Source organism: Vipera ursinii, assembly GCF_947247035.1.
Source record: "Vipera ursinii genome assembly, chromosome: 7".
Classification (NCBI taxonomy): Eukaryota; Metazoa; Chordata; class Lepidosauria; order Squamata; family Viperidae; genus Vipera; species Vipera ursinii.
This window is the reverse complement of record NC_139521.1, coordinates 74230743-74255536: the sequence shown is the minus strand read 5'-3', so window position 1 is coordinate 74255536 and position 24794 is coordinate 74230743. Positions and strand designations below refer to the sequence as shown.

At 43.7% G+C, this 24794-nt stretch overlaps 1 protein-coding gene across 2 annotated transcripts in view; it reads right to left on the bottom strand.

The window, feature by feature from the left end:
* The window catches only part of RNF24 (ring finger protein 24), a 64805-nt gene that overhangs the window by 26265 nt on the left and 13746 nt on the right, over positions 1-24794 (bottom strand). Inside the window, exon 1 of one of the 2 annotated variants that reach the window (XM_083367211.1) lies at positions 22167-22274. The exons of the other annotated variant lie outside the window; for it this stretch is intronic. Coding sequence (XP_083223337.1) covers positions 22167-22198 — 32 coding nt within the window. The 5' untranslated portion in view covers positions 22199-22274. Of the gene's footprint in view, positions 1-22166; positions 22275-24794 lie in introns of those variants that run through there. 2 annotated transcript variants of the gene reach the window in all.

The window sequence follows — 24794 nt, the reverse complement described above, 5'->3', positions numbered from 1 at the left end:
AGCACTGGGGCCGGCTGACTCGTGGTGGAAACACAATCTTAAGATACGGCTGGCGCAAGGATTAAAACAATTTGTTGTAGGGAGTGTTGAATTTGTGTGGCCTTGCAGAAACAGCCGTGTTTGTCTGGTACTTTCCTTCCTAAAACGTGTCTCTTTCTTTCTTTCTTTCTTTCTTTCTTTCTTTCTTTCTTTCTTTTTCTTTCTTTCTTTCTTTCCTCTCCCTTCCTTCCCTTTCCTTTTTTCTTTCCTCTTTCTCTTTTCTTTCTTTCCTCTCCCTCCCTTCCCTTCTTTTTCTTTCTTTCCTCTCCCTTCCTTCCCTTCTCTCTCCCCTTTCTCTTTCCTCTTTCTCTTTCCTCTCCCTTCTTTCCTTCTCTCCTTTCTTTCTTTTTTTCTTCCTTTCTTTCCTCTCCCTTCGCTTCTCTCTCCCCTTTCTTCCTTTTCTTTCTTTCTTTCCTTCCTTCCTTCCTTCCTCTCTCTCTTTCTCTTTCCTCTCCCTCCCTCCCTTTCTTTCTTCGAGGTTTGATGTTACTATCTTATTCTAATGCACCAAAGGGAGTCGAAGAAAGTCAATGCCTTTTCTTTCTCCCCCCCCCACTCTTTCCTACACTTTTCTCTTCTATCTTTCCTCTTATTTTCTCTTGTATTTTATATTATAAAACTAATAAAAGAAAAAAGAAAAGAAAAAGAAACCGCACGGGGTCTCCTCTCTCCTTCACAAAATGCACCCAGGTGCATCTTTTTAACTGGGCCCTGAGAATTTATCTTCCTGTTCTATTCTGTTTTATTTGTCGCAGGGTCTGTTCTAATGCTGCTTCTGATTTAGTTGCATTTTTTAAATTATAACTAGGTTCCATTCCATCCCTTGCCAGGAGAGAGTTGAGTACAGCTCTCTCTGTAATATTTCCCACCTTATCAGCAACAGGGAGCAGCGACACAGAAAAGTAATTTAAAGGGAACAAACCAACAACATAAAGCGAAGTGGACGGTTGTGGATGTACGGGCACCTATACAAATATACACACATAGGCACCACACATTCACAGTCCGCTATTGCTTTAGTCAGGTGCAAAGCCATTTGTTGTGCAGAGGTCTCCTTGTGCTACCAAAGAGTTGCACAGACAAGGAAGGGTACTGAGAGTAGTAAAAGTCACACAAGAATACACTGAGTTATAAAAACAAAAAGTAGTTTACTTTTGAGGTGGTGTAAAAACAAAAATGCACAGTCAAAAATAAACAGTCCAGGTCATACACAATAGCAACAGTCCAAGGAGTAATCCAAAATACAAAGTCTTCTTACCGGGCCAGAGGTCAATACACAGTTCAGGTTTACAACAGTAGTAAACCAACAGCAGAGCAAAAACCGTAATAGTAGAGATCAGTGAATTCAGAGAGAGAGAGAAGCTACGTTCCTAGCTTCCTCTTATGGCCATGAGAACACTTACACACCCATTGGCCCATTAACTTCTTAAAGTCATAACATTATGGTTAATATATTTTCAACCCAACATTGTAGGCTAACACCATATGCCTAACAGGGCCCTCACAAACACCTGTGTGGCTAACATTACGTGCAGTTTCACTTTTGCCTTTTTTAAGCCCATGAAAACACCTCTCTTTTTTTTTTGTAGAAGAACTTCACACGCTGCTCTCTCACTGACGTGGTTCGTCTCATGCCGGAGATGAAAACGAACAAGGATACGCGGGTAGTCCTCGACTTATAACGGTTTGTTTAGCGGCTGTGCAAAGTTACCACGGCACTGAAAAAAGCGATTTAAGATCGTGTTCCCCACTTAACGACCGTTGCAGCATCCTCCGTGGTCAAAATTCAGACACTGGGCAACGGACTCATACTTATAGACGGTCTCGCAGTGTGCCGGGGTCACGTGATCCCCTTTTTGTGACCTTCCGACAAGCAAAGTCAATGGGGGGGGGGGGAGAGCCGGATTCACTTCACGAACGTGTGACTCGCTTCACAGCTGCAGCGATTTACTTAACGGCTGTTGCAAGGAAGGTCGTCAAATGGGGCAAAACTCATTTAAAATACTGCCTTGCTTAGCCGTGGAAATTTGGGGCTCAGTGGCGGCCATAATTCAAGGACTACCCTGGACATAGGTTGCCCAAACCTCCGGTAGAAATAAACGGCTTTTTTCCTCCCTAGTTCCTAAACTTTAATAATAATAATAATAATAATAATAATAATAATAATAATAATAATAATAATAAGAAGAAGAAGAAGAAGAAGAAGAAGAAGAAGAAGAAGAAGAAGAAGAAGAAGAAGAAGAAGAAGAAGAAGAAGAAGAAGAAGAAGAAGAAGAAGAAGTAGTAGTAGTAGTTGGAAGGGACCTTGGAGGTCATCTAGTCCAACTTAAAGGACTATAAATCAGATTTAATGTTTTCCCCCCCCTCTCCTTTCAAGACGACACAAAAGAAGCTTGACTAGGAACAGGAATGCGTATGCAAAAATGTATATACTTATGTTTCGAACTCGTGCAAGTTTTAAAATTTTTAATAGCAGGAACTGGGGGGGGGGAAATACTCTTCGTTGCTCATTAGCAGTTTTGCACACGGCTTCAAACACAGTAGCACCTGGAAGGAGAGATATTACGTCGGAATCTGGAGCCAACCCAAGTTCCAAGCTGAACTAGTTTTACATTTGGGACCAAGTGTCAGGTTCGAAAGCCAAGAGGCTTAAGGTGAGGAGGAGGAGGAGGAGGAGGAGGAGGAGGAGGAGGAATGAATTAAGCATGATAAATACAACTTGGTTAATAATTAACGTACAAGAAAGCTCTGCCAGATAACATGTGGGTATTTTCCTGGAGGGACAGAATAGAATAACAAGAGTTGGAAGGGACCTTGGAGGTCATCTAGTCCAACCCCCCCCCTTGCTCAGGGAGGAAACCCTATGCCATTTCAGACAAATGGTTGTCCACAGTCTCTTCTTAAAAAAACTTCACAGCTTCTGGAGGCAGGTCGTTCCACTGGTTAATTGTTCTAGCTGTCAGGAAATTCCTCCCTTAGGTCCAAGGTTGCTTCTCTCTTTCCTTGGTTAGTTTCCATCCGTGGCTTTTGCAGGCCCTGCACTGAGCCAGGGGTTGGACTAGGTGGCCTCTGAGCTCCCTTCCAATCTCTTGATTCTCAGATAGCTGAGAACGATCAGCTGAAAACAGCTCCGGACAGCCGTGAGAAAACTCAACGTGTCAATAAAACTTCGGAGTGTTTCATTTTCGACTGATAAGAAGCCACGGTGTTTTGTTCCCTGCGTTTCTAAGATTATTCTTCCGGCTTTTCTAGGCCATTCCCAGAGTTTGCAACTAGGGAATCTCTGCTGTTTGGGGAGTTTATTAATATATATGTATATATTTTTTCCCCAATCCAGATTAGCGCACCCTCTGCATTTCTAAGATTATTCTTCCGGGTTTTTCTAAGCCATTCCCAGAGTTTGCAACTAGGGAATCTCTGCTGTTTGGGGAGTTTATTAATATATATGTATATATTTTTTCCCCAATCCAGATTAGCGAACCCTCTGCGTTTCTAAGATTATTCTTCCGGCTTTTCTAGGCCATTCCCAGAGTTTGCAACTAGGGAATCTCTGCTGTTTGGGGAGTTTATTAATATATATGTATATATTTTTTCCCCAATCCAGATTAGCGCACCCTCTGCATTTCTAAGATTATTCTTCCGGGTTTTCTAAGCCATTCCCAGAGTTTGCAACTGGGTATCTCTGCTGTTTGGGGAGTTTATTAATATATATGTATATATATTTTTTCAATCCAGATTAGCGCGCCCTCTGCGTTTCTAAGATTATTCTTCCGGGTTTTCTAGGCCATTCCCAGAGTTTGCAACTAGGGAATCTCTGCTGTTTGGGGAGTTTATTAATATATATATATATATATATATATATATATATATATATATATATATATATATATATATATATATATATATATATTTCAATCCAGATTAGCGAACCCTCTGCGTTTCTAAGATTATTCTTCCGGGTTTTCTAGGCCATTCCCAGAGTTTGCAACTAGGGACTCTCTGCTGTTTGGGGAGTTTATTAATATATATGTATATATATATATTTTAAAAAAATCCAGATTAGCGAGGAGCCAAATATATCTCTGTTGCTAATGTTTTGGATTGAATCCAGAGCAAAAAGAAAGCCGTGGGTTCTGCAAATGGATGGCCCGAGCCACGTGGACCCTATTGTGGGAAGAAAGAAGTGTGTGTGTGTGTGTGTTGGGGGGTAGAGGGGGGGGGCTAGGACTTTGGAGACCAGCCAAGGACTTTTAACAAGAAGGTGGGCTAACACCAAGGAGATGCCTGTGTGCCTGCGTCACGCATCACTGTACTTGTCACACGGCTGTTGCTAACGATGACAAAGTTAGAAAAGTTATGAATAAAGAGTCTGCTCAGAAAATGTAGGTTGGTGGAAGATTTGGTCAGGCGTGTCCCACTCTGCACATGCTCTTCTTTGCTGTTGGCTTGTAACCATTCCTAATTAAGGAGAGGAAAGGAAAAGAAAGAGGGGAGGAAAGGAAGAAAAGGGAAGGAAGAAAAGAGGGAGGAAAGGAAAGTGAAAAGGGGAAGAGAAGGAAAGGAAGAATGATAGAAAAGAGGGAGGAAAGGAAAGGAGGAAGGAAAGAGGAAAGGGAAAGAAAAGCGAGAGGAAAGGAAAATGAAAAGGAAAGGGAGAAGGAAAGGGAAGGGAAGGGAAGGGAAGGGAAGGGAAGGGAAGGAAAGGAAAGGAAAGGAAAGGAAAGGAAAGGAAAGGAAAGGAAAGAATGGGAAGGAAAGGAAAGGAAAGGAAAGGAAAGGAAAGGAAGGAAAGGAAAGGAAAGGAAAGGAAAGGAAAGGAAAGGAAAGAATGGGAAGGAAAGGAAAGGAAAGGAAAGGAAAGGAAAGGAAGGAAAGGAAAGGAAAGGAAAGGAAAGGAAAGGAAAGGAAAGGAAAGGAAAGGAAAGGAAAGGAAAGAATGGGAAGGAAAGGAAAGGAAAGAAGGAAAGGGAAGGAAAGGAATGGAATGGAAAGGAATGGAATGGAAAGGAAAGGAAAGGAAAGGAAAGGAAAGGAAAGGAAAGGAAAGGAAAGGAAAGGAAAGGGAAGGAAAGGAATGGAAAGGAAAGGAAAGGGAAGGAAAGGAAAGAATGGGAAGGGAAGGGAAAGGAAAGGAAAGGAAAGGAAAGGAAAAGAAAGGGAAGGGAAGGAAAGGGAAGGAAAGGAAAGGAAAGGAAAGGAAAGGAAAGGAAAGGAAAGGAAAGGAAAGGAAAGGAAAGGAAAGGAAAGGAAAGGAAAGGAAAGGAAAGGAAAATTCTAATGAGAACATGCATCTCTCCAGACAGTCCTCTGGGGAGCAATGCAGAAACAATTTCATTGCTTTTTTCCCAAAATATTTTTCCAATTTCCTACAATCCTGAAAATTCCTGCTGGTTTTCTACCCAAGAACCTTGCATGATTGCCTCTGCTTCTTCGTTGCCAAGGCCAGAGATTTTTGCGAAGGGGCTGGTTTCTATTTAGGCTCAAGAATGCCGAACAAGGCTTACATCAATTAAGCGTCTGACACAACGGACAATCTTCCTTTATGTAGCTTTATACTGGAAATTTGAAAGTTGAATTCGGAATCCTTCGGCCCTGAAAGCTTTTTTCCCGTGTCTAAGGATGGAACGGGAAGAACTGGTCTGTGAAGCAGCTCCAGGGCCATTAAAAATCCATATTTGGCATCCAGCGCAATCAAAGGGCCTCTTCTGGGAGGTTTCATCCTATTTTTGGCTTGCATTTGGCCTTTATATTCACCAGTTTTCGTCTATTTCCCCCTTTAGCAAAAAATGTTCATTGTCAAAATTTCTATTAAGGAAGAGGGCAAGCAGGATGAGGCAGGGATAGGCCACCTTGGCTCTTTTATGACTTGTGGACTTCAACTCCCAGAATTCCTGAGCCAGCATGGCTCAGCTTGGAAACCTCTCCCTTTCCCCTCAGCATGGCTGGCTCAGGAATTCTGGGAGTTGAAGTCCACGAGTCATCAAAGAGCCAAGGTTGCCTACCCCTGGCCTAGGCCTAGGCCGCTTTATGACTTGTGGACTTCAACTCCCAGAATTCCTGAGCCAGCCACGCTGAGGGGAAAGGGAGAGGTTTCCAAGCTAAGCCATGCTGGCTCAGGAATTCTGGGAGTTGAAGTCCATGAGTCATAAAAGAGCCAAAGTTGCCTACCCCTGAATTAGGGCAATAGACTTCAAGTCCCAGAATCCCTCAGCCAGCACATCTGGACTTCAACTCCCAGAATTTCTCAGCTAACTTGTGTGACTTTCAACTCCCAGCATTCCCCAGCCAACATGTGTGGCTTTTAAGTCCCAGAATTCCCCAGTCAACATGTGTGGCTTTTAAGTCCCAGAATTCCCCAGCCAGCATGCCGGCCAGAGAATTCTGGGAGTTGAAGTCCATCCATTGCAAAGTTGCCAAGCTTGAGAAACACTGTATTAGGAAACCACTTTTGTGAGCCAAAATCTAGAGAAATCTGACACTCAGCAAAAGAGGAACTGTAACCCAGAGAGAAAATCCCACAGCAGAAATGAATGGAAATTTCCAACAGATTTTCACCAGAAGCTGTTTCTTTGGAAAAAGTTCCAAGGGGTTTCTAGCAAATGTCTCCCATTGCTTAGGGCTCCTTTGGATGAAGCCAGAAAGAGGGTGTTAGGAAAACAGGGCCAACTATATAAGGGGTTTGCAAGAAGAAAATGTCCTTTGGGTTATTTATTGTGAATAATGTTTATTTTTTTCAGATCTGAAATTCTCCTATCCTGGGTTGTATAGAGAGGACATACAGGTAGGCACCAGCACATTCCTCAAATTAAATTAAATTAAGAGTCATGAAATAAAGGCCAAATAGAGAGGAAGAAAGGAGGTGTGAACTCCCTACAGGAATAACAACAGAAAGAGAAGAGAAGAGAAGGAAGGAAGAGAGGAGAGAAAGGAAGAAACGAGACAAGAATAAGGGATGTGAGGTAAACTCCCTACAAGGATGACAACGAGAAGAGAAAAGAAGAGAAGAGAAGAGAAGAGAAGAGAAGAGAAGAGAAGAGAGGAAGAGAGGAGAGAGAGGAAGAAAGCAAGAAAAAGGGGTGTGAGGTAAACTCCCTACAGAGATGACAACAGAAGAGAAGAAAGAAAGAAAGAAAGAAAGAAAGAAAGAAAGAAAGAAAGAAAGAACAGAAAGAAAAAGAAAGAAGAGAAAGTGGGAAGAGAAGAGAAAGGAAGAGAAGAGAGAAAGGAAGAAGGGAGAGAGGGAAAGGAGGAATAAGTGTAGAAAACATCCTATAAATGAGGCAAGAAAAAGGGATGTGAGGTAAACTCCGTAGAGGCATGATAACACGAAGAGAAGAGAGGAGAAGAGAAGAGAAAAGAGAGAAAAAGGGGGAAGGGAAGAGGAAGAGAGGGAGAGAGGAGAGGAAGAAAGGAGAGAGGGAAAGGAGGAATATATGAAGAAAACATCCTATAAATGAGGCAAGAAAAAAAGGGATGTGAGGTAAACTCCGTACAGGCATGATAACAGGAAGAGAAGAGAAGAGAAGAGAAGAGAGAGAGAAAAGGGGAAGAGAAGAGGAAGCGGAAGAAAGGAAGAGAGGACAGGAAGAAAGGAGAGAGGGGAAGGAGGAATACGTGCAGAAAACACCCTATAAATGAGGCAAGAAAAAAGGGATGTGAGGTAAACTCCCTACAGGGATAACAGGAAGAGAAGAGAAGAGAAGAGAATGGAGAGAGGGGAAGGAGGAATACGTGCAGAAAACACCCTATAAATAAGGAAAGAAAAAAAGGGGTGTGAGGTAAACTCCCTACAGGGATGTCAACAGAACGGAGAGAAGAGAAGAGGGAAGCTGCAAAGCAGGAGGCGGGAAAAAGGGTGTAGAGTCTCTTCTTTCCAAAATGGGTGACCGAAAGGCCCAGGAATGCTGGTGGGTGTTATTTAAAGAAGGGGAAAGTTCAGCTCTGCAGCCTCGGCTGGTTGCAATTTCAACCTCTGCTATTTTTTGACTTGGCAACTGTCACTGGCCAGGAAGGGCAGAGGCAAAACAGCAGTGAAAGACATTTGACTTGGATCCCCAGGGGCGGAGTAAACCTTCGATTTATAACTCGGGCCGGTTAAAGCAGCAGGCAAAGCTGCCAGCACCAGAACTTATCGATATGTTTTAATTTTAATTTTAATTTTTTTTAAAAAAGGAAATTGATATGGAATTAGTAACGGTCAATCCCGGATCGGCTAAGATTCTCAATCACATGCTCATCGGCAAACTCCAAACTCCGTTCTATCGCCAGCAAACACGGAACACAGAACACTAGGGTTGGAAGGGACCTTGGAGGTCATCTAGTCCAACCCCCTGCTCAAGCAGGAGGCCCTATGCCCTTCCAGGCAAATGGCTGTCCAGTCTCTTCTTGAAACCCTCCAGTGATGGAGCGCCCACAATTTCTGGAGGCAAGCCGCTCCGTTGATGAATTATTCTGTCAGGAAATTCTTTTATTTCTAGATTGCTTCTCTCCTTGATCAGTTTCCATCCGTTGCTTCTTGTCCTGCCTTCAGGGGCTTTGGGGAATAGGTTGAGCCCCCGCCCCTCTTCTTTGTGGAAGCTCCTCAAATATTAGAACACTGCTACGTCGCCCCTAGTCCTTCTGAACCTTTATAGAATATAGAATAACAAGAGTTGGAAGGGACATTGGAGGTCTTCTAGTCCAACCGCCTGCTCAAGCAGGAACTCCTATACCATGTCAGACAAATGGCTGTCCAGTCTCTTCTTAAAAACTTCCAGTGTTGGAGCATTCACCGCTTCTGGAGGCGGGTAGTTCCACTGGTTAATTGTTCTCACTGTTAGGAAGTTTCTCCTTAGTTCTAGGTTGTTTCTCTCCTCGGTTAGTTTCCATCCGTTGCTTCTTCTTGTCCTGCCTTCGGGCGCTTTGGAGAATAGCTTGACTCCCTCTTCTTTGGGGCAGCCCCTGAGATACTGGAAGACTGCTATCATGTCTCCCCTACTCCTTGTTTTCACTAGAAAAGAGGGACTAGAGGAGACATGATAGCAGTCTTCCAATATTTGAGGGGCTGACACAAAGAGGAGAGGGTCCAAAAGGTTTTTTCCAACGGCTACTGGAGCAATTGGGAAGCTCTACCCCACCAAAATGCAAGTGAAAGGTGTCAATCACACAGAGGAAAAGGTGCTTTGGGAAAATAGGTTGAAACCACCCCCCTTTCTTTGTGGCTGTCTTTCAAAAATGGGAACCCGGCTAACATGTCACTCCTAGTCCTTCTTTACATTAAATTAGACATACCTAGCTCCCTCATCCATTTATCATATGCTTTCCTTCCTTCCTTCTCCATCCAACTATCCGTGCAGGTTCGAGTCCCACCAGGCTCAAGGTTGACTCAGCCTTCCATCCTTCCCAGGTAGGGAAAATGAGGACCCAGATTGTTGGGGGCAATTAAGCTGACTTTGTAATAATGCCGCTTGGGGTGTGTGTGTGAAAGCCCTAATAAGCAGGCATATACATAGAATGAAGGCTACTGCTAAGCTTGTAAGCCGCCCTGAGTCTTCGGAGAAGGGCGGGATATAAATGGAATTAAAATAAATAAAATAAATAATAAATTGTATTCCTTCCTTCCTTTTTTTCTCCTTCCTTCCTTCCCTGTCCGCTTCCCTTCCACCCTCTCTCCCCCCCTTCCTTCTCCTCCTCTCTCACTCTCTTTTCCTTCCTTCCTTCCTTCCTTCCTCCAGTCCCCTAATCATCTTTGTTTTTCTTCTCTGTACTCTTTTTAAGAGTCTCAACATCATTTTACAACATAGTGACCAAAACTGAATGCAGTATTCCAAGAGTGGCCTTACCAGCCTTCTAAAGTGGTAGTAACCCTCCGCCTGATCTGGATTTTATCCCTCCGTTAACGCAGCCTAGGACTGCGTTGGCTTTTTTGGCAGCTTGCAGCCCACGGCTGGCTCCTGTTTCAGGGACCGTCCTCCGCTTGAACTCCCGGTGTGGTTGCACTAACAATTAGCCCTAATAGTACTAACGTGGCTACTCATGATTTCAGCAGAGGGGAGAAGAGCAAGTCAAAGTCTTGTTTATTTTGGTTCTTGAGATACTGAAAGCCAGACGAGGGGAGAAAATTGTGGGAGTGCAAAAGATTAAACAAGAAACCTATCAATTGGGGGGGCGCGGCTTTTGCAGATGTCTTGGCGTTGGATGGGAAAGGTTCTTCAAAGGGAATTGGGACTTTAATGGGGAAAAGTAAGAGGATTTGGCTGCAATAGGCTGGTTTTAAGACTAATAAGCAAAAGATCAAACGGAAAGAATGGGATAAACGATTGTATGTGCAGCTGTGTTTTTGAAGCTGTTCTCCAGAATTAAAAACGCGATTCCGTTTGAAGAAAGAAATGTATGCTTTCCTTCTTTCCTTCCTTCCTTCTCCATCCTTCCTTTTTTCCTTTCCTTTCCTCCCTCAACTATCTCCTTCCTTCTATCTCTGGATGATGGATGGATCTCCCACCCTCCCTCCCTCCCTGAAACCCAGCCTTCTTCTTCCCCTCCCCCTCCCTCCCCCTCTCTCCCCCTCCCTTGCCTTTGTTCCACTTTCCATTTCTTTCTTTTGCTGACAGGTGAGGGAAATTTCTCCAGCTGTGTTTTACTTTCACTTCGCCACTGCCTGGCAAGCCACTAAACCGCTCACGTCATTTATCATAAATTACAATTGATGCTTATACTGTGAACTGCCCAGGCAGCCCTAGCCTATCCCATCCCCCATTGGGTGAATTCCAAATTCGCCTTCTTCCGGTTAGCAGGCTACACAACAACTGTGATTTCCTTGGTACATTGCCTTCCTTTCCCCACCCCACCCCCAAATAAATTAATCCTGTCTCTCCATATGAAAGGAACAAGTCTATTGATTCCAACGGGCTTGCAATCAAAGTAATCAGATATTACAAAGCCGAAGAGCCAGTGCTTGTCCAAGGACGTCTCCGTGGTCATGTGGCCGGCATGACTAGACGGCAAAAGCGCACGGAACGCTGTTACCTTCCCACCAGAGTGGTCCCTATTTTTCTACTTGCATTTTTATCTGCTTTCGAACTGCTTGGTTGGCAGAAGCTGGGACGAGTATCAGGCGCTCACTCATATATATATATATATATATATATATATATATATATATATATATATATATATATATATATATGGATCCTTGGTTTTTCCCCGCGTAGATCTAAAGGTGTGGGCGCAACGTTTCGACGGAGTCCCATCCGTCATCATCAGGCTTTAGCTTCCTTCTTCTGGGAGAAGCATGTGGCTGTTAGTTCCACATGCATGTGGCTGTTAGTTCCACATGCTTCTCCCAGAAGAAGGAAGCTAAAGCCTGATGATGACGGATGGGACTCCGTCGAAACGTTGCGCCCACACCTTTAGTTCTACGCGGAGAAAAACCCGAAAAACCAAGGATCCACATACAGGCACCCGCGAAAACCTCAGAAAACATATATATATATATATATATATATATATATATATATATATATATATATATATATATATATATATATGTATGTATGTATGTATGTATGTATGTATGTATATATGTATGTATATATATATACACACACACACACACACACACACACACACTTTCTCAATCTAGGGGCTTCCAAATGGCACAGACTACTACAACCTCTATCGTAATACCAGGGGTTGAGGAAAATGGGACTTGTAGTGCAATCCATCCAAAAGGTACCAGGTTGGCTGAAAGAAGACATTTAATGCCATTTTTACCTGGCGTCACCGACACACATGAGGGATAAGGGACTGTAGCCCTCAAGTTATAACCATTCATTTAGTGACTGTTCAAAGTGACAAGGCCCTGAAAAAAGTGACTTATAAATGTTTTAAACACTTGAAAGAGTGTCGCTGCAGCATCCCTGTATAGTCACGTGATCAAAATTTGGGTGCTGGACAACTGACTCGTATATATGACGGTCGCAGCGTCCCGGGGTCACGTGATCATCCCCGTTTGCGACCTTCCGACAACGAAGTCAATGGGGAAGCCAGATTCACTTAACAACCGGGTTTACTACGTTCACAACTGGGGGGTGATTCCCTTAGCGACGGAGGCGAGAAAGGTCGTAAAATGGGGCAAAAGCTCCACTGCGGTGGCAAGTCAAGGGGCATCTGTAGGCCAATGGTTAATGCCAAATGTAACGCCTTGGGAGGAGATGCTTCAAGACTTTCTTTGACCAACGTCGACCCCAACTCTGAAATTTGCAGATAACAGCAAAGTCGCGCGGAGGGAAAAAATTCGGTCGAAAAATCAGTTTTTCCAACATGCCTGACTCGCAGATGACCCCCCCACACACACACACACTAAATGAAAAGGACGCATTTCACAAGTTCCTCAGTCTCAATTCTCAAGAAACCACACTTCCGGCTATTTCTGCTGCCGATAGTTCTGCAGAAACTCCACCAATGGGGTCCTGGATGCTCTCCCGAGGTCAGTGGTTTTCTTGCAGACGTTGCATAACCGAACTAGGCAACGCTGTCAGTATCAGCGTGTAAGCAGACTTCCACCTCGCACCTGAGGAAGCCACTGAGCACAGAGGCTAAGAGGGGTGACAGGATAGCAGAGTTCCAATATCTCAGGGGCTGCCCCAAAGAAGAGGGAGTCAAGCTGTTCTCCAAACCCACTGAAGGCAGGACAAGAAGCAACGGATGGAAACTCGTCAAGGAGAGAAGCAACCTAGAACTAAGGAGGAATTTCCTGACAGTTAGAACAATTAACCAGTGGAACAACCTGCCACTAGAAGCGGTGAATGCTTTTAAACTGGAAGTTTTAAGGAAGAGATTGGACAACCATTTGCCTGAAATGGTATAGGGTTTCCTGCCTGAGCAAGTGGAGTGGAATGGAATGGAATCGAATCGAATCGGAATAGAATAGAAAAAATGGAATGGAATGGAGTAGAACAGAAATAGAGCATAGCTGGAAGGGACCCTGGAGGTCTTCTAGTCCAGCCCCCTGCTCAAGCAAGAGAACCTATACCATCTCAGACAAGTGACTGTCTTATCTGATTTATCTCTTTAGCCCCTGAGTATCATCCAGAGATGTGGAGCTCCACTCCCAGAATTCTTAGCAACAGCCCCGAATCCTGGTAGGGAATTCTAGGGGTTGAAGTCCGCTTATCAAGAAGGCATCCATGTCATGTTGAAAGATATTCTACAGCAGACTTTCTCAACCTCGATAACTAGCGCTGAGACACGACAAGCTGTCTTCCAGGCCTTGAGGAGCTGTCAGAAACAAGAAGAGCTCACCTTATTCTCCAAAGAGAGAAGCAACCTGGAATTAGGGAGAAACTTCCTAACAGCGAGGACAATCAACCAGTGGAACAGCCTGCCACCAGAAATCTTGGGCGCTCCATCACTGGAGATTTTTAAGAAAAGACTAGACAATCACCTGTCTGAGATGGTATGGGTTCTCCTGCTTGAGCAGGGGGCTGGACTAGATGACCTCCAAGGTCCCTTCCAACGCTCATTATTCTTCTGTCTTCAGTTCAACCCTGAGCCACAAGCATGCTCTTCTACCCGAAATTCCACCTTCTATTTCACGGAGTGTGCATTGACTTCTCCACCGAAATTCTGCAGAGAGACGGCGGGCCTATGAAATGCAGGATTATCAGCATCCAGAGAGCATCCCTACAAGCCGAGACAAGCTTGAAGCTGTCGGAGCCGTGTCTGATCAATATCTCAAAAGGTGAAGGGGCTGAGATGTTTCATGGTTGGCGTTTTTTTTTTCGTCCATCCCCCTGTCAGGCTAAAAAGCCAGAGTTTCTTTGCAGTCGTGAGAAACGGCAAGGCAGAGGACAGAAAATGGTTAAATCTCATCTCCTAGGCTTCAAGCAGAACCCAAGGCTCTTCTTACGTTTATCTATAAGCTGATAATTCCCAGGAGAAGTTGAAATTAAAATACAAGGGGGAAGAAACACAACACAGACAACTTTGGTGGGTGAAGGAGAAGGGGAGGGTATTGTGTCCGATTACGCAACAACACCCAGGATTGCAAAACACGGATTTATTTCCTGAGAAAGCGCTATAGGGTAATAAGGAAGCGTAATTTATATTTCACAAACTTTTTTTAAGAATAGCCACTGCAAAATCATTTATCTTCATTCTAAAGCCTGTGGTGGAAATCCAGAGAGAATTTCTTGGGAAGACTGCTCCACAAAGATTGGTGGTGTGCAGGTGGTCCTTGACTTACAGCCATTTGTTTAGTGACAGTCTGAAGTTACAACAGCCCTGGAAAAAAGTGACTTATGACCGTTTTTTTACACTTAACGACCGCTGCAGCATCCCCACGGTCACACGATCAAAATTCTGGCATGTACTTACGACGGTTGCAGCGTCCCGGGGTCGTGTGATTGGTTTTTGCGACTTTCCGACGAGCAAAGTCAATGGGGAAGCCAGATTCGCTTAACAACCATGTTTCTAATAGTGATTCACTTAACAACCGTGGCAAGAAAGGACATTTAAACGGGTCGAAGCTCACTTAGCAAATGTCTCACTTAACGACAGAAAACCGGGGCTCAATTATGGTCGTAAGTCGAGGACTACTTGCGTTTTATTTTTATTTATGAAATTTATTGGCCACGTCTCTAACTCTGTTTGGCCCCCTGCTTAGTTGATCAGCAAGTTGGTTTAATGCTGTGGTTTAAATTTTTATACACGCAGTTATTCAACATTTTCCTTAGCTGGATTGTTATATTGGTTTTAAAGAGCATATTTTTTTAGCTTTTTAATGTAAGGTGTTCTGGAAAATAAAAACAGCCCGTGGCTATTAAAAACAAAAACAAACCTTGCAATAAATCATAGGTAACAATGGATGGAAACTAGTCAAGGAGAGAAGCAACCTGGAACTAAGGAGAAACTTCCTGACAGTTAGAACAATTAACCAGTGGAACAACCTGCCTCCAGAAGCGGTGAATGCTCCAACACTGGTAGTTTTCAAGAAGAGACTGGACAGCCATTTGTCTGAAATGGCATAGGGTTTCCTGCCTGAGCAGGGGGTTGGACTAGATGACCTCCAAGGTCCCTTCCAACTTTACTATTATGATTGTGACTAAACTTCCTGACAATGAGAACAATTAATCAATGGAACTACCTGCCTCCAGAAGCGGTGAATGCTCCAACACTGGAAGTTTTTAAGAAGAGACTGGACAGCCATTTGTCTGAAATGGTATAGGGTTTCCTGCCTGAGCAGGGGGTTGGACTAGATGACCTCCAAGGTCCCTTCCAACTACTACTACTACTACTACTACTACTACTACTACTTTCTTCTTCTTCTTCTTCTTCTTCTTCTTCTTCTTGTTATTATTTTTATTATTATTATTATTATTATTATTATTATTATTATTATTATTATTATTATTATTATTATTATTATTATTATTATTATTGCTGCAGCTGGAAATACCCTGCATAGGATACTTCATGTTTAATGCAACCAGTAGAGGAATAATTCATAGCAGCGCTGCTTGGGAGAAGGAATTAGGAAGAAACAACCAGATGAATTTACACCTCATTGGAGCAGACCTGCCAAGGTGCATTTCTGTGTATTTTCCAGGGCTCTTGATTGGTGGCTTCAGGGGCGGACAGCAAACTGATCTCTTCAACCTGCTGGCTGCTGATCCACAAATCAGGATTAAGCTGATCATGAAACAGACTTATTTATTTTTTTCCCTTTCGCCTGCAAATTTAGCTTTTAGCTTTTAGCTTTTAATAGTGTTTTAATTGTTGGGCTTATGTAATTTAATCTATTTTAATTTATACTGTTTTTATATTATATTTTATGCTGCCCTGTAAACCGCCCTGAGTCCTTCGGGAATAGGGCGGTATAAAAATTTAATTAAATAAATAAATAAATAAATAAATAAAGTCAGTCCCTCTTCCCTCCAGCTAAGGCGAGGAAACTCAAACCCGGCTTGTTAAAATAAAACCGATTGAGTAATATTTGACTCAAGTTTGTCAACTTTGGGAAACTTGACCCAGTCAAAAGCCTGCAAGCCTTGTAAGAGAAGACGCATTTGGCTCCTAGTAGGACTGACGCCCGGAGTCATTTTTGGGGGGTGGGGAGGAGGCTGTATTTCATGTAACCGGAACCTCGAAATACTCCTCAATGGAACGATATCGCCCATTGGAGCCAACGAAGGGGCAGGGCCAGAGAGATTACTCTCAAAAGGTCAGGACGCATTAGGGAAACCGAGTCAGGTTGTAACCCAAGAGTGTCTACTTTATGACATCCCGGCCTTCTCAATTGGGGGGGGGCATTTCTTGCAAATGGGCTGGACATCGGCTCTCTGAATTCTTAGCAGCGACGACGGAAGCCTGGCACCAAAGGGCACCAACTGGCCAGTTCTCCCGAATTTTATTTATTTTTTTAAAATGAAGAAGGAAGGAAAGGAAGGAAGGAAGGAAGAAAGGAAGGAAGGAAGGAAGGAAGGAAGGGTGTGTGTGAGAGAGAGAGAGAGGAAAAAAAACCATCCATCATCTATTTGTTTGTCTGTCTGTCTGTCTGTCTATCTATCTATCTTATCTACCTACCTCTCTAATTTTTATTTAAATTTATAAATAAATGAAGACAACTGGCCAATTCTCCCAAATCTATCTATCTATCTATCTATCTATCTATCTATCTATCTATCTATCTATCTATCTATCTATCTACCTATCTCATCTCATCTCATCTCATCTCCCACTTTAAATTTATAAATAAATAACTAAATAAAGACAGCCACTGGCCAATTCTCCTGAATTTATCAACAATCCATGGCTTTACAAAGAGTCCTCGAGTTATGACTGTAATGGAGCTTGCCCTTCCTGGTCGTAACATGGGATGGCCGTAAAGCGGGTGGTTCGGTTCCACGCTTTTACAGCCTTCCTTGTGGTGGTTGTTAAGCAAAGCGTAGTCACTAAGCGAAACGATGGTTTCGGTTGTGACAAAAGTTCTCGCGGCCCCGAAGCAGAGTCACGTGACCATGGCAGGGAGAGGCGGCCATCAGCATTTGAATCGGGGGTTGTAACTACTCCCAGGTGGGTCCACTGTAATGGTTGTAAATTCAATTTGAACTTACGAGGGTTTTTTGGGGGGTGGGGGGTGGGGGTGTAGTTAAGTAAACACTGCGGTCATTAAGTGAACGCCGTGGTCGTTAAGCAAACCAATGGTTTGCGATGAGTGTCTTTTCACCGAAAAGCAGAAGTACAGGCCCAGTGTTTAGCAAGTGTCGGAAAACGCAATCACACACATTTGGGACAGTACAAATAGTTGTAAACGAGACCTAGTTGCCAAGCAACCAAAGTGTGATCATGTGACCACAGCAGGGGGGTGAGGGACACCATCGGAACTTCAAATCTGGTTGCAAGTTCTTTCCCTGACGTAACTTTGGTCCCTAAGCAACTGGTTGTAGGTTGAGGGCTACCCATACTTGATCTACCTTGGCCGTTCCCACTTGTCAACTAATGTCGACCATTGTACGGCTCAAGGGGGATTTATTTATTTATATACTATTAGTATTCTTGCAATAACTCAAGGCGGTGACCAGATGCAATACACTTTCCTTCTCCTGTTTTCTCTGCAACAGCCCTGTGAGGTGGGTTGGGTTGAGAAAGAGTGAGGGGCTCAAGTTCGCCCAGCTGGTCTTCAACGTCTAGAGCGGGCCTAGAACTCACAGTTTCCTGGTGATTGGCCCCAAGTCACCCGGCTGGCTCTCATGCCTAAGGCAGGACTAGAACTCACAGCCTCCTGGTGACTGACACAAAGTCACCAGCCAGTTTTCATACCTAAGGTGGAACTAGAACTCAGAGCCTCCTAATGATTGGCCCAAAGTCACCCAGCCAGTTTTCATGGCTAAGGCGAGACTAGAAGTCACTGTCTCCTGGTGATTGGCCCCAAGTCACTCAGCCAGTTTTCATGACTAAGGTGGAACCAGAACTCACCGTCTCCTGGTGATTGGCTCAAAGTCACCCAGTCAGCTTTCATGCCTAAGTGGGGAACTAGAACTCACCGTCTCCTGGTGATTGGGCCAAAGTCACCCAGTCAGCTTTCATGCCTAAGTGGGGAACTAGAACTCACCATCTCCTGGTGATTGGCTCAAAGTCACCCAGTCAGCTTTCATGCCTAAGTGGGGAACTAGAACTCACCATCTCCTGGTGATTGGCTCGAAGACACCCAGTCAGTTTTCATGCCTAAGTGGGGAACTAGAACTCACCGTCTCCTGGTGATTGGCCCAAAGTCACCCAGCCAGCTTTCATGCCTAAGTGGGGAACTAGAACTCACCGTCTCCTGGTTTCTAGCCTGGTACCTTAACCATTAGTCTAAATTAGCTGAGCGATCAGCAGCATCCCTGTTCCTGCAGTGTTGGCAACGACCGTCACCCGGTCTCTCCTCTCTGGAAAATGGGGCAGTGTACAGGAGGAGAAATCAGCCCCACATCGCCGCGCCTGGCATGTTCTACATTGTTCTTCGACTGATGCAATGAGGTGGCTAAAAATAACCCGGCATGGGGAAGCTCCGATGTTAGAATATGACTTCTCATGCGCTTTTGTCTATTCAGCGGACGCCTCCGTGCTGAAAATCGTCACGCCTTGCTTTGTGTGTATTATTATTATTGTTAGTTTTTTTTAAAAAAAGAAAAGAAAATCAACACACCCCATGCCGGTGAACACATCCTGGGCGGCAGAGCTAAGATTGTGACAGCCAGAAATAAAATCAAACAAGACAAACAAGTTGGATGGTTTAAAAAAAAACCAGCAACAACAACAACAAAACCCCCAGGGTTTTCCCCCAAGAAAATTCTATATTTTGAAAGGAGAGAGAGAGAGAGAGAGAGAGAGAGAGAGAGAGAGAGAGAGAGAGAGAGAGAGAGAGAGAGAGAGGGAAAAAAGAGAGAGGGAGGGGAAGCCTTACAGAATATAGTTATCTGGGGGAATGAGACTGGACAGCCATTTGTCTGAAATGGTATAGGCCAGGGTTTTCTGCCTGAGGAGGGGGTTGGACTAGATGATCTCCAAGGTCCCTTCCAACTCTGTTATGGGTGCTCCAACACTGGAGGTTTTTAAGAAGAGATTGGACAACTGTTTGTCCGGAATGAGCAGGGGGTTGGACTAGAAGACCACCAAGGTCCCATCAACCCTATCATTCTATACTTTAAAAAAACTGCCACAATACAACAAGGCCAATTTTGATCTCATTACCTGAAACACCCTCAACTAGTATCAATGGAGGCTTACGAAAGGTGTGTGTGTGTGTGCGTGTACACATATACATATATATGTATCTGTGATGGTTATAACCGCGTCCAAATTGATTTGTCTCGTAAGAAACCACGATGAGATAGAAATGGTGTTGCAAATAAGTATCTCCATAATTAAAACATTCTCCTCTCTTCCTATTCACGAGCTTTCAACCTAAACCTGGCCATTGTGTGCTCCAAATTAAATCCTTAAAAATAATAAACTACAGCAAAGGGACATAGACTTTGTCAAGTTGTTTGGTTTCGTCCATAATGTCTCCAAGGTGCGTTTTCAAAAGCAAACTGGACTTTCTTTGTTGTTTTTTTTCTTGAAGACATTTCGCTTTTCATTCAAGAAGCTTCTTCAGTTCTGACTGAATCCTTCCATTCTCCATCGTTCAGAACCGAAGAAGCTTCTAGGATGAAAAGCGAAATGTCTTCAAGAAAAGAAACAAAGAAAGTCCAGTCGTCTTTTGGAAAAGCACATTTGGGACAACCATGACCTGGATGACTGAGAATCTCTACAGACATTTACTCCATCATCCTGGTCCAGATTATCTATTAAAATATATATTTTTAAAAACTGGAGAAAAGGTGGGCTTTATCAAGAGACTGTAATCAGATTAATCGCATTATTACTCCTTCGCTTCATACATTTTATTAAAAGTTATCTTTCCGGAGAAGAGACAGAATGCACAAATACTGCATTTTTTTTTAAAAAAAAAAAAATCAAATAAGAACGAAAAGGAGGACAAATCTATGTAGAATACACCGGAGTTTGCTATTCTTTTAATGAGAAAAGCGATATTTTTTTTAAAAAAAAAAAACTTTATAAATAAGTTAAACGCCCTAGAGAAGGGTCAGGGTGCTTGAAAGAAGAGCTGAGCGGTTAAATTTGAATTTCTTTTTTTGTGCAGCGAGGTTTTGCAAGCGCAGGAGTTAAAATTTTACGTGCCCTGCAAAAGGACAAGCGATCCAATAACAAATCGCTCCTCCGTAGGGAGGTAAAAGGCGTCACAGAAAGAAAAAAATGACAAGCCGGGCAAGTTTCTAGTCCATTCTGCACAATTCGATAGCCGAGCTGAATGCACAAAACCAGTCACACGTCTACCTGTCTCTGCTTCAACACAATAGATGGCACGCCGTCAAACACACACACACACACAAACCCGAATCCAGTAGGTCACGAATCAATGGAAAGGGTGACACCGCAATTGCAGAACCAACCAAGCATCCAGACCCACACACCCAATTCAGTCTGAGTGCCACAATCCGAACTGCACAAAGTTAACACCAGAAGCCCCCCAAACTCTTCAACGCATCAAGCCTTTCAAGAAATTGCAGATTATATTTGTCCATCTCCAAAGTGTTTACCATGTGAAAATCGTTTAACCAACACGGGCAGCCCTTGACTTACAATGGCTCGTTTAGTGACCGTTCGAAGTTACGTCGGAAATGAAAACCAAGGGACTTGCAACCGTTTTTCACACTTAGGACGGCTGCACCCATCCCCGTGGTCAAAATTCAGACGTTTGGCAAATGGCTCTTATTTAGGATGGTTGCAGTGTCCTCTCTCTCTCTCTCTGTGTGTGTGTGTGTGTGTGTGTGTGTGTGTGTGTGTGTCTGTTTCTCTCTCTCTCTCTCTCTCTCTCTCTTTCTGTGTGTGTGTGAGTGTGATGTTTGCGACCTTCAGACAAGCCAAGTCAATGGGGAAGCTCGGTTCACTTAACAACCATGTGACGACTATTGGTACTGCTTTGTTGAGTAAGACTACAAATAACCACAGGGGCACCAAATATTACAGGACTTTTTTCTCAAAATTTAAATGAAATTTTAAGAAAGTGAAATTGAAAGAACATTAAAATCATTGTTTAAAGCAGGGGTCTTCAAACTTGGCCCTTTTATGACTTGTAGACTTCAACTCCCAGAATTCCTCAGCCAGCGTGCCTGGCTGAGGAATTCTGGGAGATGAAGTCCACAAGTCATAAAAGGGCCAAGTTTGAAGACCCCTGGTTTAAAGCCACAGCCATATTTGTTGTCTGCAGAAAAAACGCGGTGCGTCCCTTTCGTTAGCTCCTTGCTTTCGACGGACACAATATCGGAACTCAGTTAAGATCACAGGTTATGTCCATTCGGTAATAAAGAAAACCACGCCGACTTGGAATTAATGCAATATTTATTATTTTGATAAATAGCAATTAAATATAGACATTTTTCCCCCTAATATTTCTGCAAACAATAACCACATCAATATAAAGCTTCTTTTCCCACTGATCATCTTGACTGCCTTGTCGCGGATCCTGTTTGCCAAATTCTTATTTAAACTTGTTTCCCTCACGATGCTCAAAACATTCTTAACCGGTTAAGATTTTTCTCAGAGTTAATTGCACTTAAGCATTGTAAGTCTTTTTCCTCATACAGGCCAAAAGAGAATATTTTGGGCAGAGGAGAAAAATCAAAGCAAAGTTACTACAGGGGACTGTAGAATTATAGAAACTAACTCTCATTGTTTTTATAAATATAAGCCCAGACGACATGCTCTTTACCAAATAGTAAGGCGATTATGTTTTTTTCAAAAAAAACCAATAAAATATATTGAAAAGAAAAAGAAAACCGCGCCGAATTTACCAGTACCGACTAGCTTGCCTGGTGGTTAAATCTGACCTTTCTACTTTTCCAAAACTGCTTCTTCTTTGCAGGCGAGTTCACAAAACAGCGAAGGAAAATTTTGCCTTTGCGCACATTTTTTAAGGAACGTGGTGGCGGGCGACGTCGCTCACCCATCCAAGCACTGAGTTTAATTTTTTTTTACCATCCCACCAGTTTGCTCTATCCTCCGGGGGAGAAAATGAGATTAAAGTACCAAACAAGACTTACAGCAAGTTGGTCATTTGCATGGAGATGGACATCTGTGATGGTCCAAGCTACGGCGCAGCCACCTCGCCAAACGACAGCACCGAGCTGGGAGCAGAGACACTGTCCCACTAACACAGACACACACCAAATGCCACTGGCCGCGTGAGTGTAACTGGGGCCGGGCAATGGCCGTGGAAATTAATACCACTCGTAAGAATCCTGACAAAGCAAAGCGAGGATAACTGACGGGCACATCTGTTCCAGGAGAACTGGAGCCAGCTGAGTGGACAGGGATGGATGGGGCTCCGTCCCTGGCCTCGAAGCATCTGGGAAAATGGCCACCGGTTTCCAAATATAGGCAGTCCTCGGCTTACGACCACAATCTGAGCCCAAAATGAACCCTGTGGAAGGCTCAGGTTTCGTCCTTCCACGATGCGTTCAAAATGGGCAGTGATTAATATTTGTAAATGAATGAATATGTATATGTATGGGTATAGACAGGCAGGCAGATACCAGTAGATGAGAATGGAATGGAATGGAATGGAATGGAATGGAATGGAATGGAATGGAATGGAATGGAATGGAATGGAATGGAATAGAATAGAATAGAATAGAATAGAATAGAATAGAATAGAATAGAATAGAATAGAATAGAATAGAATAGAATAGAATAGAATAGAGAATGGAATGGAACTGGATGGGACCTTGGAGGTCTTCTAGTCTAGCCCGCTGCTCAAGCAGGAGAACCGTCCTATACCATCTCAGACAAGTGACTGTCTAGACAAGACTCTTCTTAAAAATCTCCAGTGATGGAGCGCCCACGATTTCTGTAGGCAAGCTGTTCCACTGGTTAATTGTCCTCACTGTCAGGAAGTCAAGATAGCTAGCTAGCTAGCTAGAGACAGACAGACAGACAGACAGACAGACATGGCAGGCAGATTGACAGGCAGGCAGGCAGATATAGATAGAAGGAAGGAGCATTGCGTATATTCAGTTTTGAGTTTTATATATATATATACACACATATACACAGAGAGAGAGAGAGAGAGAGAGAGAGAGAGAGAGAGAGAGAGAGAGAGAGAGAGACAGACAGACAGACAGACAGACAGACAGACAGACACAGACACACACACACACACACACATACACACACTATATCATAAAGGCAGGATTTACGTAAATAAATAACCTGTAGAGGTACTTTCTCCCTCAAGCCTTAAGAACCGAAGAAGGGGAAAACCTGTTTTTTTTAAAAGATAGTTTTGCAACCTCTCAAACTAAGATACCGAGATGAATCAATCAAACGTCTCCTTGGTTTGAAAGGAAAAAAAAGAAAATTACTCCAGCTTGTTTCCTGGGATATCACCTCCACGTAGGGAGTGATTTTTTTTGGCAGCAATACAGAAGCCATTTGGCACGACTTCCTTTCTTAAATTCCCACTTGGTGGTCTCCCACCCAAGTATCCAGGAAGTCTGATTCTGCTTAGCTGTTTTCAAGATCAAGCCAAGATGTAAAACCTTGACATCTGTTATCTATGTCCAGGGCATTGTTCACCATCCAGCCTTCCCTAAGCTGTGCTTGCCAGATGGTTCCATAAGCCCCAGCCCTCGTGGCAACACCTAAATTACTAACAGTTTCCTGCTTAGCTGCAAGCTCAGTTTTCCCAACCCTTTTACCCACGATTCGCTGAATCATGGTTTACACAACCCAATTTCCTGGACAGCTCACAGGGACGAAGACATTAAGGCCCATCGTGACTATGGCATCTATAAAAAGAGGTAAGTGATGAAGTAAATGGAGGAAACAGGCAAAGGTGGTGAGTTATGTATTTGCACCACATACAGCTAGTACTCTACTTAAAAGCACTCGTTTAGTGACCGCACGCAAGGAAAAAAGTGACTTCTGACCGTTTTTCACACTTCAGCCTCCCCATGATTTACATCCTCGATATTCAGACCCTTGCCAACTGACTCATATTTACGACGGCTGCAGTGTCCCCGGGTGTGTGTTCACCTGATTCCCTTTTGCAACCTTCCGACAGGCAAAGTCAATGGGGAAACCAGACTCGCTTAACAACCGTGTTGCTCACTCAACAACTGTAGCAAGGAGAGTCATAAAGTGAGGCCAAGCTCACTTAACAACTGTCTTGCTTAGCCACAGAAAATTTGGCCTCCGTTGGGGGTCGTACGTCGAGGATCATCTGTATAAGGCAGGGGCCCTCAAAGTTGGCCACTTTTAAGACTGGGTGGACTTCAACTCCCAGAATTCCCCAGCCAGCCATGGCTGGCTGGGGAATTCTGGGTGTTGAAGTCCACCCAATCTTAAAAGTGGACAAGTTTTAGGACCCCTGGTATACGGAGAGATATGTGAGTCAAGTCTTCCAGGTTTGGCTTTTAGGAATTGGGAGCCAATTGGAACACGGGGAGGGGGTCACGCAAAGATTGTGACGGCCCGTATAGCAACACTTCTTGTGTAACGTACCTCGCAACCCCTGCGATGCTGACGCAACTCAACCGTTCTGCTTTTGTTAGGATGGTTTTAGAAAGTCTGGATCTTGGCCGCGTTTCCTTTTCCAGTTTCCCCGCTGCTATTTGGCTAACAGCGAAGTTCTGCTTTTCATGTTTCTTGTCCTAGAACGACTTCGAGGC